At 36.6% G+C, this 16,747-nt stretch overlaps 1 protein-coding gene across 2 annotated transcripts in view; it reads left to right on the top strand.

Moving 5' to 3' along the window:
• The window catches only part of SMCHD1 (structural maintenance of chromosomes flexible hinge domain containing 1), a 235,126-nt gene that overhangs the window by 12,049 nt on the left and 206,330 nt on the right, over nucleotides 1-16,747 (top strand). For both annotated transcript variants that reach the window (XM_058692578.1, XM_058692577.1), the window contains exons 4-5: nucleotides 2,864-2,946; nucleotides 3,583-3,713. In XM_058692578.1, the coding sequence (XP_058548561.1) occupies nucleotides 2,864-2,946; nucleotides 3,583-3,713 (214 nt within the window). The remainder of the gene's footprint in view (nucleotides 1-2,863; nucleotides 2,947-3,582; nucleotides 3,714-16,747) is intronic.

The following is a 16,747-nucleotide window of genomic DNA, read 5'->3' on the forward strand; positions in this document are numbered from 1 at the left end:
ATACTCTATTTTGTTTCTACCTCACTGTCTTCTCTGTAGTCTTCTCTCTCCATCTTCTTTTTTTCTTTTTCTTTTTTTCTTTAATTGAGATATAATTGACCTCCCTCCTCAACCTTCTTAATCTTGAAGTGCCTCAGGGCTTAGTTCCTTGGTTCCTTATCTTATTTAGTCATCCTATCCAATGTCATTGTTCTAAATACCGTCTTTATGGCAGTGACTCCTAAATGGAGGTGATAGAAATGGTAGTTTTTAGTTAAATATTGATAATAATGTCAGACTTCTCTCCTGAATCCCAGTTTTGTCTGTGCAGCTGCCCATATGTTATCTCCACTAGAAAACCTAAGATGGGAGCCCTGATCTGATCAGTGAATCCTAACTACACATAATTTTCCCATCCAAATTGATTATTGCTGTTTTTTTTAGTTGCTTAGGCCAAAAATCAAATTGATCTTTCATTCAGTCTGTCAGAAAGTTCTGTTGGCGCTATCCTCAGTGTGTATCTAGAAATGACAGTTTGTTTCTTTAAACATGATCTCGAGGAATCATCACCTAGATTATATAGTGAACTCTTAATTCATCTCTATCTTTTCATGCCTGTCCACGTAAGGTTTGAGAAGTCAGATTGTGTTACTCTTCTGCTGAAAACACTGATGGTTCCCCATTTCACTGAGAATAAAAGCCGAAGTCTTTTTAATCATCTATATGACCTTTGTAGCTCTGCTTTGTGAGTTCTCTGCCTTTGTCTCAACTCTTCTTTTTGCTTGTTCATTTTACCCCAGTTCTAGCTCTATACTTAGCTTAGGGCCTTCTGCTTGTAATACTCTTTGTCCAGATAGGCCCTGTCTCATTGCCTCACCTCTTTGAAGTTTTGTTTATTACCTTCTTAACAAAAATTAACCTGCTTAAGATTGCAACTGTATTTCCTTTGTGCCTTTACTGTTAGTCTCTTTGCTCTTTCTTTTCTCCATCACGTATACAACTTTCTAACATGATTATGATTATATTACATTTTCCATCTCTCTCATCATTTTCCATCTTTTTAAAAAAAAAAAATGTAATGTTTGTTTATTTTTGAGACAGGGTGAGCAGGGGAGGGGCAGAGAGACAGGAAGACAGAATCCAAAACAGGCTTCAGGCTCTGAGGTGTCAGCACAGAGCCTAATGTGGGGCTTGAATTCACCAGGAGTGAGATCATGACCTGAGCTGAAGTCAGATGCTTAACCAAATGAGCCACTCAGGCGCCCTGATTCTTCCATCTTTTCATTAGAATGTTAACTCCACAAGATTAGGACTCTTGTCTGTTTTGTTCTATCCCTAGAATAATGGCTGAAAGTAGTGTTTAAATACTTGCATATTGAATGAACTTGTAATTCTTTCTCTGGAGATAGATTTCTAAATATATAATTATAGAGTGAATAGGTAGTTCATTTTCAAGATTTGATATAAATTTAATTGCCTTCCAGATTAGTTGTGCTAGTCATCATTCCTGCTGTCATATGAAAAAGAAAGTCTCCCTGTTTAAGTTCTTGCTTTGATTACTGTGACTTTACATTCCTAGGTCTTTCCCTCCTTTTGTTTTCATTGGCCTTTGGTGGTGCTTCTTATTATCCTTGACCATATAGTGGATATTTCTTCAAGTCATGCTGCTCTTTGTTTATACTTTTCTCTTAATGAAGTGATCCAAGCCTTAACTGTTCTGTCAGTGAAGCAAAAATCCTTACCTCTGGCTGTTTTTATTCTCTTAAGTATCTGTTCTAGCTCCCTATGGGCCACCTATACTCATTGAGTTTGATGTAGTAGTGGTGGCGCATTGCAGCTAAAACGGAATGATTGTTTTCCTTCCCCTCTAAATTTTTCCTTACTGGTAAATATGACCATTTATCAAGTCTTCTAGAGCAAAGACTCAAAACCATCTTGAATTTTTTTCTTTTGTTCATTCATATTTCTGCAGATACAAATTCTTCCCTCCAAATTTCTCTTAATTCTTTCTTTTCCTCCCATTTCTTACAATGTTCCTCCTCCATTTTCTAGACATTACCATTGGCCATATCCTTTTATGTAATCTGATTTGTGGTAACTTCTTTGTAGTTTATAAACATAGCCATTCTGTAAGTGTTTAGACTTTGGAATGCTTGCTGGGGTGCTACTCTGTGGATTAATTTATAGTGTTGGGTTATGCTTCAGGGAAAGTAAGAGACATAAATTTGGTATGTTGCCCTTTTTAATTAAGGAAATAAAAGTGGAAAATAGTTTTAGTAGTGACCTTGAAGAAAAGAGAATATTAGGTGATAATAGTGAGCCATTAAGAAGTTGAATATCAGCTTGGTTGTTGTAGGAAATAATTAGCAGTTCTCTGTTAAACAGACATGTTCTGCCATTTGACAAGTTGCTGTTAGTTACAAGATTTCCATATCTAAATTAGTTCTTAATAGACACTTTTATAGTTGCTTTAGATTTGCCCCTTCATCTCTAAATGTGTTTACTTTTGACTTGTGCATGATGTATTACATACCACGAACTAGTATTTGATTTTATGGTTATGGTCTTCTGTTTGTCTTCTATGTCTGTATGTCTGTCTTTAGATTATAAACTCCTTGAAGCCAGGAATCATGGCTTGGCTGACTCATGCCGTTTAGTGCCTTACAAGTACTGGTTGATGACTGCTTTTTTATGCGGTGGTGATTGGTGATGATGCCTTTATTATGTATTATATCATTAGGATCAGGATAATACTTTAATTCTAGCTCTTTGGAAAATAAAAGTGATGGCTTAAGGTACTTCAGAGTTTCTTTTACTTTGTACTTTTAAATGAAGTATTTGGGAGGGAAAAGTTAAGCAGTGATGTCTTCTCATTCTCTTCCAGCATTTGCTCTTGCCGAATTAATTGACAATTCATTGTCTGCTACTTCTCGAAACACTGGTATTAGAAGAATACAGATCAAATTGGTAAGAAAATAATACTATAAAGAAATTTTACTTTTCCTTTTATAGAAGTACCGTAAGTTCATTGTAGAAAAATTAGAAAATAAGGTCAAAAACTAAAAGTAGAAATAATTATTTGATGTCCCTTCATTGTTAAAATTTTTTATGTGCCCTTTTTTCTATGCATATATGTATATATGTATGTGTGATCATAGCTTACATTTTGTTTTTTGTGATCTTCTACTTTCCTTTGACAGTCCGTTGTAGACATTTGTCATATGAATATTCTGCAGTATAATGTTGTTATAGTTTCATTTATTGGTTATATGATAAATTATGTAATCTATTGTTGAACATTTAGATTTTTTTCTGTATTTTTGCCATTGTGAGGAATGCTGGCATGATTGATAGGTCTTTGTACATGTATCTAATTAGTTCCTTAAGCTAAATTCTGAGGTATGGAATTTCTGGATTAAAGGACATGAAGAATTCTAAGGCCTTTGACTTATATAGCTGAAGTACCTTTTAGAAAGTTGTAATACATTTACACTTCCACCAGCAATGTGTGAGTGAGCCCATTGAATTACTTCTTTAATGTTTAACTTTTTATAGTTTTAATATTGATTTGACTTTTCCTGTCTTTGTGAACTTATTTCATAGCTTTTTGATGAAACACAAGGAAAACCTGCCGTTGCAGTAATAGATAATGGAAGAGGAATGACCTCTAAACAGCTTAACAACTGGGCTGTGTATAGGTTGTCAAAATTTACAAGGCAAGGTGACTTTGAAAGGTTAGAAAACCTTACTCACTTTTTTGATGGGGAGCTGGGAATTTTAATAAGGATGGGAACTCTAATATGTCTTTAGTTAAATGTGGTACATTGGAGGTTTTGACATTATCAGCATATATATTGTCAGCATATATACTTAAGATTTTTATATTATTGAGTTTTTATTATCAGTACTTAGAAATAGTCAAAATTACATAATATTTTGCCCTTCCACTGAAGAAATATTTTTGCATTTCCTAAGATACGTAGAAGCTATTATGATATATTAAGTACTTTGGACCTTTCACCCTTTCCTTACTAAAGTTTGATGAGAGCTTTGTGGTCTCTAGAGCAGTAGGATGGTTTTAAACTAGGCTTTAGAAATCACCCAGTGTGACTTACAGAGTGTCTAATGAACCACATTTAGTTCTGTTGAGTTCACCATTGCTCTACTTGACAGGTCTCTGCTTAATAAAACATTCACAGCTGTTAGTGAATAGTGTCTAGTCAAGAGTTTTGTATCAGAATATGCTTATAGAAAATATCCTGAATGAGAATGTTACAGGGGAAACAAAATATACTAGAAGTTGTCAGGGTTATAAAGATAGGTCTTTGGGATATTAGCTGAATTCTAGTAAGAACTGTGACCCACAAGTCTTTTGGTATTTTCAGCTATGTTGTGTACTTCAGGTAGCACACTTGGGAAGAATCTGTTGTTGTTGTTATTATTATTTTTAAGTAATGTTTGTTCGTGTCCTATTTTTTTCTTTTTGTCATGTCAAGGAGAATCAGTCAAATTTAGGGATTAATCTTAATATTGTTAAAAATTAATATAGTTCACATATTTGCCTTCTTGTTTCTGAAATTTCAGCACCCACAATTTTTACCAAATTTGTACATACTTATAGTGTCATGGTTAGAGGCCATATAGTGAAGACAGTCTCAGAAATCATTTGGCTTGGTTTGAATCTAGCCTTAATAGTTGCATGACATTGGTCAAGGTATTTTACTTCTTTGTTTTTTTTGTTGTTTTTTTTTTTTTTTTTATTTATTTTTGGGACAGAGAGAGACAGAGCATGAACGGGGGAGGGACAGAGAGAGAGGGAGACACAGAATCGGAAGCAGGCTCCAGGCTCTGAGCCATCAGCCCAGAGCCTGACGCGGGGCTCGAACTCACGGACCGCGAGATCGTGACCTGGCTGAAGTCGGACGCTCAACCGACTGCGCCATCCAGGCGCCCCGACTTCTTTGGGTTTCAGTTTACATCTGTGTAAAATGTGGATAAAACCTCATGAGGTTTTGTGAAAACCAAGTGAGTTAGTACACTGTAAAATCCTTAGAATAGAGCTTGGTTTATGGTAAGCAATGAGTAAATACAAGCTCTATAAGCTATCATTTTAGTTACTACTTTCTCATTGTTACCCTCAGACTTTTCTACAACCATTCTTTTTCATTATATTCATGAGTACATGTCATTTCAAGGATTTATAAAGTATCCACAGAGAAGGCAAAGACCATTGTCTTTTATAATGTAAGGATAGAATTTAGCATGCAATAGAAATATTAGGTATAAGGGAAAGGAGGACAAATAGTAGATTGGGCAAAAAAGGTAGAAAAATGTCATTTAAATCAAATGGAAGAGTAGAAACTATAGTGTTAGATTAAATTTTACCTGGATTCATGGAACATGGACTCTCATTTTTCTCTAGGTCTTAGCACAATGTAAACTTTTAAACTTAAGTCAAATTTTAGGGAAATTAAAAATTTTTAACAGTCATTTATTTATTTTGAGAGAGTGCGAGTAGTGGAGAGGGAGAGAGAGAATCCCAGGCAGCCTTCATGCTCAGCGTGGAGCCTGACATGGGGCTCGATCTCACAAGTCATGAGATCATGACCTGAGCTGAAATCAGGAGCCGGACACACTCAACCAACTGAACCACCCAGGCACCCCAAGACATTTTATTTTTTGGTAGAAAGCTAACTGTTGCTGGTTTTGGTCCTAGCATTTTAGGTATCACTAAACAATCAGTTGTTGTAGCTACTATATACTCATAGTCTTTGAGTCTAATATCGGTCCCTTGACCCACCCACTCTGATTTTTGTTAACATCAGATGTTAACAAAGCTTATTCCCCTAGCTTCTGCTCCTGTAGAAGAAGATTATCAGTAGCTTTACTATTTCCAGTTTAGTTTTTACTGGATACAAGAGTGGATGTCATAGGACACAGGCTATGAAAGACAAGGAAGGACAGCCTAAAATATAAAACAACTGACTCTCTTGGCCTGTAGGTTATGTTGTAGAGAGAAAAACAGAAGTAAAACACACAAAAAATTTATAAGCATTCCAGTCATGGATTATTGCTGTTAAGAAAATATTGGTTGGGGGAGAGGCGCCTGGGTGGCTCAGTCCGTTAAGCATCCAACTCTTGACTTCAGCTCAGGTCATGATGTCACGGTTCGGTTCGTGGGATAGAATGCCTCATTGGGCTCCAGGCTGAGCATAGAACCTGCTTGGGATTCTCTCTCTCATTCTCTCTCTGTTTCTCCCTCGTTCACTCTTGCTCTCTGTCAAAATAAATGAATAAACATTAAAAAAAAAAAAATCAGGGGCGCCTGGGTGGCTCAGTCGGTTAAGCGGCCGACTTCGGCTCAGGTCATGATTTCATGGTCCGTGAGTTCGAGCCCCGCGTCGGGCTCTGTGCTGTCAGCTCAGAGCCTGGAGCCTGTTTCAGATTCTGTGTCTCCCTCTCTCTGACCCTCCCCCATTCATGCTCTGTCTCTCTCTGTCTCAAAAATAAACGTTAAAAAAAAAAAAAAAATCAGGTGATGTGTTAGAGCCTGATGGGCATCTCTTAAATTAAAATCATTAGATAAGAGGGCCTCTTTGAGATTACATTGGTTGAGACTTGAATGATTAAAAGAAAATAGCCAAGTGAAGATCTGGGGGAAGAATATTCCAAGTAGAAAGAATACCAGCAAAGACAAAGACCTTGAAAGTATCATCAGCTTGTTTTGATTGGGACAGAGCAAGGAGACAAGTGTGGTTAGACCACAGTATATGGAGGGGAGAATAGAGGGAGATGAGGTGAGAGTTGTTACTTGCCAAAATTCTTTATAACTCCTGCTCAACCTTGGTACTCCTCTTCCACCCACCCGTTTTATTTTGAAAAAGTTAAAGCTAACAGGTTGAAAGAGCAGTATTAGCATGCACGTATCTTTCACCTAGATTTATTTGCTAAATAACACTTTGTCACATTTGTTATCTTCTGTCTATATGCATACTCACATTCCCTTCCTAAATCATTTTAAAAATTAGATTCTTTATGAAATTTCACTACTAAATACTGCAGCAAGTATCTCTTTCACAGGGATATTCTCATAATGATAATACCATTATCACACCCAAGAAATTTATCATTGATTCAAAGTATATAATGTTCATATTCAAGTTTTTCCCCTTTGTTATGTCTCTATTTTCTCCTTTACAATAATTTGTCACATATATGTCTTTAACAATACTAGTTTTTTGTGGAGTTCAGGCTAGTTGTAGAAAGGTTCAAAACCTGGATCTGGGGGTGCCTGGGTGGCTCAGTCGGTTGAGCGTCCGACTTCAGCTCAGGTCACGATCTCCCGGTTCGTGAGTTTGAGCCCCTCATCAGGCTCTGGGCTGATGGCTCAGAGCCTGGAGCCTGCTTCTGATTCTGTGTCTCCCTCTCTCTCTGCCCCTCCCCCATTCATGCTCTGTCTCTCTCTGTCTCAAAAATAAATAAACATTAAAAAAAAAAAAAAACAAAAACCTGGATCTGAGTGTTTCTTCAGCACTATTCTTTTCCTCAGCAGTTTATGAACATTGTCATACAGAAAAGTTGAAATTCTACAGTGATAACCCAGATATTCATACCTACATTCTTTTTTTTTTTTTTTAAATATAATTTATTGTCAAATTGGCTTCCATACAACACCCAGTGCTTATCCCAACAAATGTCCTCCTCAGTGCCCGTCTCATACCTATTTTCTACCATTGACTGTTGCTTTCCCACTAGTCTATCCTACCGATATTCAGTTCAGGTTTTAAAATTTAATTCAAAATAAATTACAGATATCTGTAAACTTTTTCCTAATGCTTAAAGCATTGATACCATTACTAGAGTCCGTTTCTTTTGAGGTAAAATTTATATGCAGTGAAATGCTCACATCTGTCTTAAGCTTTTCATTGGATTTCTTTATTTTTTATGGTTCTATAATTTACATACCATAAAATTCACCATATTAAAGTGTACAATTTAGTAGTTTTGAGTATAGTCACAAAGTTGTGCATCATCACCACTAATTCCAGAACGTTTTCATCACTCCAAAAGAAAAGAAACCTTTACTCATGGTGGTCACTTGTGTGTCCCCTCACCATCTCCCTCACTCTTAGCAGTCGTTAATGTGCTTTCAGTAGTTGTTAGTCTAATTTTTAGTTGTTTTTGTAGGGATTACAATTAACATCTTACAATCCAGTTTGGATTAATAGCAATTTACTGTCTGGAATATACAAAGAATTTGCCTCTATATGGTTTTATTCTCCTCCTACTCCTTTGTGTTATTTTTATATAAGTGACATCTTTATACATCATAGTTGCATCAACATAGTTTTATAGTTACTGCTTTATGCAGTTATCTTTTAAATCAGAAGGGGGAAAAATCAGAAAGGATGTAAAAAGCATCATCTTTAGTAACTATTTTGGGCAGATCTACTAGCAACAAATTCCCTCAGTTTTTGTTTATCTGGGACTGTCTTAACCTTTCCTTTATTTTTGAAAGTTGAGTTTTTTCTTTTAATGCTTTGAACATGTTTGCCTACTGCCTTTGGTTCCATAGTTTCTGATGAAGAATCAGCTGTTAATCTTATTGCATATCCCTTGTGTGTGACTAATCTCTTCTGTCTGCTTTCAAGATTTTTTTTTTTTTCTGGCTTTTAATAGTTTGATACTGATGTGTCTAGGTTTGGGTCTTTTGAGTTCCTTCTACTTGGTGTTTGAACTTCTTAGATTTGTAGATTAATGTTTTTCATCACATTTGTGGAAGTATTTGGCCATTATTTCTTCAAATCTTTCTCCTCTGTGGCTCTTATTATCCATATATTGATATGCTTGATGGTGTCCTATAGGTTTCTGAGATTGTGTTCATTTTTCTTTATTCTTTTTTCTTTTTGTTCCTCAGACTAAGTACACTCAGTTGACCTGCCTTTAAGTTCACTGATTCTTTGTTCTGCCAGCTCAGATCTGCTAGTGAGCCACTTAAATGAATTTTTTTTATTTTTTTATTTATTTATTTATTTTTTAAATATTTTTTTCAACGTTTTTTATTTATTTTTGGGACAGAGAGAGACAGAGCATGAACGGGGGAGGGGCAGAGAGAGAGGGAGACACAGAATCGGAAACAGGCTCCAGGCTCCGAGCCATCAGCCCAGAGCCTGACACGGGGCTCGAACTCACGGACCGCGAGATCGTGACCTGGCTGAAGTCGGACGCTTAACCGACTGCGCCACCCAGGCGCCCCTTAAATGAATTTTTTTTAAATTGCAGAACTTTTATTTGGTTCTTTTTTAAAAAAATAATTTCTGCCTCTGTTGTTTATTTGGTGAAACACTGTGCTCATACTTCACTATTTACTTCATGATTTCTGTTCATTAATGCACTTTAAAATAGCTGATTTAAGGGCTCCTGGGTGGCTCAGTTGGTTAAGCATCCTACTCTTGGTTTTGGCTCAGGTCATGGTCTCATGGTTCGTGAGATCAAGCCCCACATCCGGTTCTTTGCTGACAACATGGAGCCTGCTTGGGATTCTCTTTCTCCCTTTCTGCCCTGCCCCCAAAATAAATAAGTATTTAAAAAATAAAATAGCTGATTTAAATCTTTGTCTAGTAAGTCTAGTGTCTGGGCTTTCTCTGAGACAGTTTCTTCTTACTGCTATTTTTCCTGTGTGTGGACTATACTTTAATTTGGCATGGCTTATAATTTTTTTCTTTTTTTAAAACTATTTTTAATGTTTATCATTTTTGAGCGAGACAGAGAGAGAGAGAGTGAGTGTGTGTGTGTCTGTAGAGGAGGAACAGAGAGAGGGGGAGGCACAGAATCCAAAGCAGGTTCCAGGCTCTGAGCTGTCAACACAGAGCCCAATGTGGGGCTCGAACTCAGGAACTGTGAGATCATGATCTGAACCAAAGTTGGCCACCCAACCTACTGAGCCACCCAGGCGCCCCAGTTTACAATTTTTTGTTGAGAATAAGACATTTTAAATAATATAGTGTTGCAAGTCTGGAAATTAGATTGATCCTTCTCCCCAGGGCTTGTTTGTTGCTTCTGGTTTTTTTGTTATTTTTATAGTTTCCCCTCTAAACTAATTCTGTAAAGTCTGTATTCTTTATCTTGTGTTGCTAGCTAGTGATTGGACATTTCCCTAAATGTCTGGAACCATCAAGTCTTCCCAGCTTTTGCCAGTGCGTTCTGTTTGCATATTGGAGTATGTCTTTAATGCTCTGGTAGGAAGTTTAAAACTCTGCCTTAGTCTTTACTTCTTGCTTGCACAGAACCTCAAAGTCAGCCAGAAATGAAAGCTTAGGGCTTTCTTGAGCATGTGGCTAGCCCTGCATGTGAGTATGCCCTTCTTCTCTATTCTCATGAATATGTTGCAGCTTTTAAAACCCACTATGGATCTCTCATTCTCCAGCTTTTCTTTGTCAGTTTTTGGCCAGGTTCTTATTTCCTCCCAGTTGTTTTCATTGCGTTCCTCAGCTGTGATCATAAATAATTACCATTGATAAGTTTTTGACAAATGACTGAGGGAAAAGTGGTTCACAGTGAGCAGGTTCTGAGGTGGGTCAAATAAAGGCAAACCCTACGAGTGGAGGTTCCTTGGGAACTGTCAGACAAATCTAATAATGGCAGTTCTATGGGAAAGGGGCTTTAGGGGAACTCCAAACTTGCTCCAGTGACTCCTGGGTAGCTGGTTTTCACTGTGATTGTAAGGCTATCAGTTTTCAAGGCTTCTGTGGAGCTGGTGAGGCGGGAAGTGGGATTGGGCATGTTAAAACATCACAGAGCGGGGCGCCTGGGTGGCGCAGTCGGTTAAGCGTCCGACTTCAGCCAGGTCACGATCTCACGGTCCGTGAGTTCGAGCCCCGCGTCAGGCTCTGGGCTGATGGCTCAGAGCCTGGAGCCTGCTTCCGATTCTGTGTCTCCCTCTCTCTCTGTCCCTCCCCCGTTCATGCTCTGTCTTTCTCTGTCCCAAAAATAAATAAACGTTGAAAAAAAAAAAAAAAAAAAACAACACAGAGCTCACTGTTCTGAGATTCAACTGTGTGTCTTGAATAAACACTCCTTGGATTGTTCAAGCCTTTGGTTAATACTTATTCTGAAAATGTTGATTTTTGACAATGTTTGCAGATGTTCTGTTGCTTTTATCAATGAGTGAGTTTTCATAGGTCCTTACTGTACCATTATGGAAGTGCTCACTCTGTTAACCGACTTTTGACAAATGCATTCACCTGTGTAATTCAAACCTCTAATAACATGTAGAACATTACATGAACCTAGAAAATTGGCTCATCACTCAGGCATTATTATAATCATTGCCATAGAAGTTAAATTCGGGGTGCCTAGGTGACTCCGTTGGTCGAGTGTCGACTTCAGCTCAGGTCATGATCTCGCAGTTTGTGAGTTTGAGCCCTGCATCATGCTCTGTGCCAACAGCTCAGAGCCTGGAGCCTGCTTCAGATTCTGTGTCTTCTTCTCTCCCTGCCCCTCCCCTGCTCGCGCTCTTTCTCTCAAAAATAAACAAACGTTTAAAAAAAAAAAAAAGAGGGGTGCTTGCATGGCTCAGTTGGTTAAGCACCTGACTTTGGCTCAGGTCATGATCTCACGGTTCTTGAGTTCAAGCCTCTCACGGGACTCTCTGTCAGTGCAGAGCCCACTTTGGATTCTCTGTCTTTGTCTCTCTCTGCCCTGCTCCTGTTGGTGCTCCATCTCTCTCTGCCCCTCCCCCGCTAGTGCATATGCTCTCTCTCATAAAAAACATTAAAAAAAATTTTTTTAAAAGAAGTTCAATTAGATACCTAGAACATAATTGCTGTGTGGTCATAATCCAGATGTGTGTTGAATCAGTGCTACCTCCTGCTCAGCCATTGAAAGGTCCTCAACTTAGGTAGCCTTTTTTTTTTTTTTTTTTTTTTTAAATAAAAATAGTATGCCATGGGGCGCCTGGGTGGCGCAGTCGGTTAAGCGTCCGACTTCAGCCAGGTCACGATCTCGCGGTCCGTGAGTTCGAGCCCCGCGTCAGGCTCTGGGCTGACGGCTCGGAGCCTGGAGCCTGTTTCCGATTCTGTGTCTCCCTCTCTCTCTGCCCCTCCCCCGTTCATGCTCTGTCTCTCTCTGTCCCAAAAATAAATAAAAAACGTTGAAAAAAAAAATTAAAAAAAAAAACAGTATGCCACATAGCTTATTTCCCATGCCATTTTTTTTTAGGTTGTAGAAATGGACCCTCAACAGGATTTTCCCTAATTTTGCCAAAGAAAAAGTTCGTCTTCAATACTTTTCTGCAAATTTGGATGAACTTTTACTTTCTGGTATTGGTGTTACTTGAATTCAGAGAATGATTATGGAACATTTAGGCATCCTACTTTAATTGGGTTAGTTTCATTGTGTTGCATAGATTTATTTCAGAAACTCTAATAAGGATCTGTGGCCATTTGTCAGTTTTATTGGAGGTAAAGCTTTCTTTATTGTGGGGTTATTCCCTTTGATAGGTTCAAGGTAGATATAAATATACATATGTAGTCACTCTACCCTATTTCCTGGCAACCACTTATATTTTAGTTTCTTTTACTAATTTTATTCTCTTTCTTGTTCCTTTTTCTTACTTTCAACATCTTCTGTGATTTCTTTTCTTGCATATTTTTTCTCTCTTTTATACAGTACTAATATATCAAAAAGATACAGTGTCCTTTTACATTGTATCAAGAATATGAATGTTTTTTGAAATTCTTTTGGATTATGTTATTCCTGAGGGATCTTTCTAAATTCTCTAGAGGAGTGCTTCTGTGATGCAAAAATTTTTGTAGGGTCTTAGATTATCTTTCTCTTGTACTTACCTTCATGAAGGGATGTTTATATAACCCTTGAGTGTAGATAAAGGAAATTTTCTGGACTTATTTACACAAGTCTGAAACCTAGACATTTGTGTTCTTAACCTTATTTGCTATGATAGGGTTTTTGCCTAGGTTAGATTTGCATAGATGGTTTGGGTTGAAAAGTAGACTTAATTCCTGGTGATTATGTCCATTCACTGTCAGTGACTAGAATTCTTAGTTTTGAATCAGTCTAAGTATGTGTGTGTTTAATCTCTGAGCCCATCTCTTTCTAAACTTTTGTGTATTTCCCGTATATGTTTTTAAGATAATATTGGGGGGTATTTTCAGGTTGTTTCCTAGAAGCATTGCCATAATAATTAAAGTCTTAGAAACCATTTACTTTGTAGGGGTGGGGGGGGGGGCAGCTCGATCTCACAACCTTGGAATCATGAGCTGAGCCAGTATCAAGAGCCAGTTGCTTAACTGGCTGAGCCACCCAGGTGCCCCTACTTTTTTTTTTTTAATACATTAGGTTCATAGAATTTAATTAATTACAGTTTTTGGTTTATAACAATTTATCAATTCAGGCATTGTATTTTTAAGGTTTATTGAAAAATTTAATAAGCCAAATAACCAGAATTTACCACCCAAACCAGTAAGTAGCACAGTTTCTGTAACTTACATCTGTGTGTTCCTCCCTTGTTCTGTTTTTTTCCTCTCCATCACAGTTAACTATCTTGAATTGTTTTTCTTATTTCCTTATTTGAACAAAATATTTTATTTTTTATTAAAAACAAAATTTTTTTAATGTTTATTTTTGAGAGACAGAGCATGAGTAGGGGAGGGGCAGAGAGAGAGGGAGACACAGAATCTGAGGTAGGCTCCAACTCTGAGTTGTCAGCACATAGCCACCCAGGCCTGAGCCACCCAGGCGCTCCTCCTTATTTTTGTTTTTAAATGTTTGTTTATTTTGAGAGAGGGGAGGGGAGGGACAGATTGAGAGAGAGAGAGAGAGGGAAAGAGAATCCCCAGCAGGGGAGGCTTTGCTGTGTGCAACACAGGGCTTGATCTCACAAATCAAACTGTGAGCTCATGACCTGAGTCGATACTGAGATTCGGGATGCTTAACCAACTGAGCCATGCAGGTGCCCCCTTATTTCCTTATATTTAAAAAATCTAACTTTGCTTGTTTTTTGATGCTGCGAAAAAGGATAGTCATATGATATGTTGTTCTATAAGGGACTTGTATTTTCACTTAATATTAGGTTACTAAGATTTCGTCTTTGTGTGGGTCTGTAGTTTTTTCTTTTTCATAACCATATAATATTCTTTTGTGCATACTTAAAATTGCACTGTATTTATCCAGTCTCCAGTCAGTGGGCATTTGGCTCCCCATGCCACATTTGGCATTATAAGCATTACTATCTTACTTATAAGTGTTTATGTGTGTGTATAATGTTACATATGTATTTGCTAGTCCAAATCTACGTAAGTTCTTAGATACCTAGAAGGGAATTTGTGGGTTAAAAGATAAAAGTTCCAATGTACAAGGTAGTAAATTGTTTTCCAGAGTGATTGTATTTATTTATACTTCCATCACTTATGTAAGTTTGAGGGTTTTTTTTTCTTTTGAAAGTTTGGGTTTTGAAACTCACATACGAAGCCATTTGAGTCTGTTGTTTTGGTGGGAGGAATTTTTTACTATTGCTTTGATTTTTTAAATATAGTTATAAGAATATTTAGGCAATTACTGACTTAGTTTTGGTAAGTTATACTTTACTAGGAATTAGTCCATTTCATTACATTTTCAAGTTTAGTAGTGTATATTTACTGGTAATGTTTTCAAAGAAATAATGTGTGCTTTGATAAATTAAAAAAATTTTTTCTCTTTTCAAATTCTTTGATTTCTGCTCTTAATGTCCTTGTTTTTTTTTTTTCTTTTTTGGTGTAGTATCTTGAGGTGTGGAATCTTAGATGATTGATTTGAGATTTTTCTAAGATGATGATTTTGTGCTACAAATCTTTAAGAACTATTTTCACTACATCCCACAAGTTTTGATAATGGTGTATATTCATTGTCCTACAGTTTGGTGTATTTTTTATTTCCTTTGTAATTTGCTCTTTGATCCATAGATTGAGGAATGTGTTGTTCAATTTCCACGTGTTCTTAACATATTTTCCTCTTTATGTTGATGTCTAGTTTGGTTTTATAGTCAGAGGAAATATTCTCTATACACTCTATTTAAATTTGTTGTTGAGATTTGTTTTGTGCTCCAGAATATGATGTATTTGGGGGAATTTTCTGTGTCCTTGAAAAGAATATATATTCTGCTGTTGTTGGGAGGAGTGTTCTGTAAATGTCAATTTGATTCCATTCGTCGATATTGTTTAGTTCTTTTATATCCTTGATGGTTTTATATCCTTGCTGGTATATTCTTTTATATCCTTGCTGGAATTTTGAAGTCCCCCACTTATTTACAGGTGTGTTTCTTTTTTCACTTCTTAATTTCTGCTTTATGTATTTTGAACTTGTGTTAGTTTATGTATACGCAGTTAGAGAATTGTTATGCATTCTTGGTAAGTGGATCCTTTTATTATTCTGTAATGCTACTCTGTCCTTGATAATTTTCTTGCTCTGAAGTATATTTTATGTGATATTCTTTAGCTTTCTTTTCATTCATGTTTTCCTGGTTGGTATGTCTTTTCTTATCCATTTTCTTTTAACCTACCTGTATCATTATATTGGAAATTCTTGTAGACAATATATACTTGGGTCACTTTTTTATTCATTTTATTTAGTGTATTTGTATTGTCACATTTACTATAGTTCTTGATACATATGTCAGGACTTAAGTATGTCTTGTATAGCTTCTCTATTCCTTTTATTTTTATTTTTCTGGCCTTTTTATGGGTTACTCAACATACTTTTCTGTATTTTGCTATTTTTATAAAGTGATTTTGACTATATTTTTGGTTTTATTTTTTAGTGGTTCTGAGGAATACTGTATACATACATAACATTACATTGTACTAGTAAGGATATTTTACCACTTAAAGTGAATTTTAGAAATTTTAACAAATTATTTAGGTCCCCTCACTGTCTCTCATTTATAATTGAGTTTTCTTAAGTTTTACCTCCATGTACATTGAGAACCATATCAAACGGTGTTATTTTGATTTCATCAGACTAATATAATTTAAAAACTCAAGAGGAGAATGAAGACCTATTTATCTATGTATTTGTTTCATTGTTCTTGCTTTTTTTTTTTTTTTTGATCATTTCCTGGTGATACTCCTTATCAGCTTGCTTTGATGTTATTGTAGCTACTCCAGCTTTTACATTTGTGTTGATGGTAACTTTTTTTCCAACTTTTTAACCTATTGTCACTTTATATTTAGAGAGTTTCTAGAAAAAAAATAGTTTCCTTAAGGTAGAATATAATTGTGTCTTAAAATTACACAATCGCTGCCTTTGTTTTTTTTTTTTTTTTTTTTAAATTTTTTTTTTCAACGTTTTTTATTTATTTTTGGGACAGAGAGAGACAGAGCATGAACGGGGGAGGGGCAGAGAGAGAGGGAGACACAGAATCGGAAACAGGCTCCAGGCTCCGAGCCATCAGCCCAGAGCCTGACGCGGGGCTCGAACTCACGGACCGCGAGATCGTGACCTGGCTGAAGTCGGACGCTTAACCGACTGCGCCACCCAGGCGCCCACAATCGCTGCCTTTGAATTGAGGTTTCAGACCAGTTACATTACTGTGATTATTGGGATGTTTTGATTTAAACTCTGCGGTCTTTGTTATTTGTTTTTTTCATTATGTTTTTTTTGTTGTTGTTCCTGTTTTTCTTTTTTCTTCTGCCTTATTTTAAAATGAGTATTTTATTTCCTTTGTTGGCTTGTTATTTGCTACCCTTGTTGTATTGATAATGTTAGCATTCAAAGT

Source organism: Neofelis nebulosa, chromosome 11 (assembly GCF_028018385.1).
Source record: "Neofelis nebulosa isolate mNeoNeb1 chromosome 11, mNeoNeb1.pri, whole genome shotgun sequence".
Classification (NCBI taxonomy): Eukaryota; Metazoa; Chordata; class Mammalia; order Carnivora; family Felidae; genus Neofelis; species Neofelis nebulosa.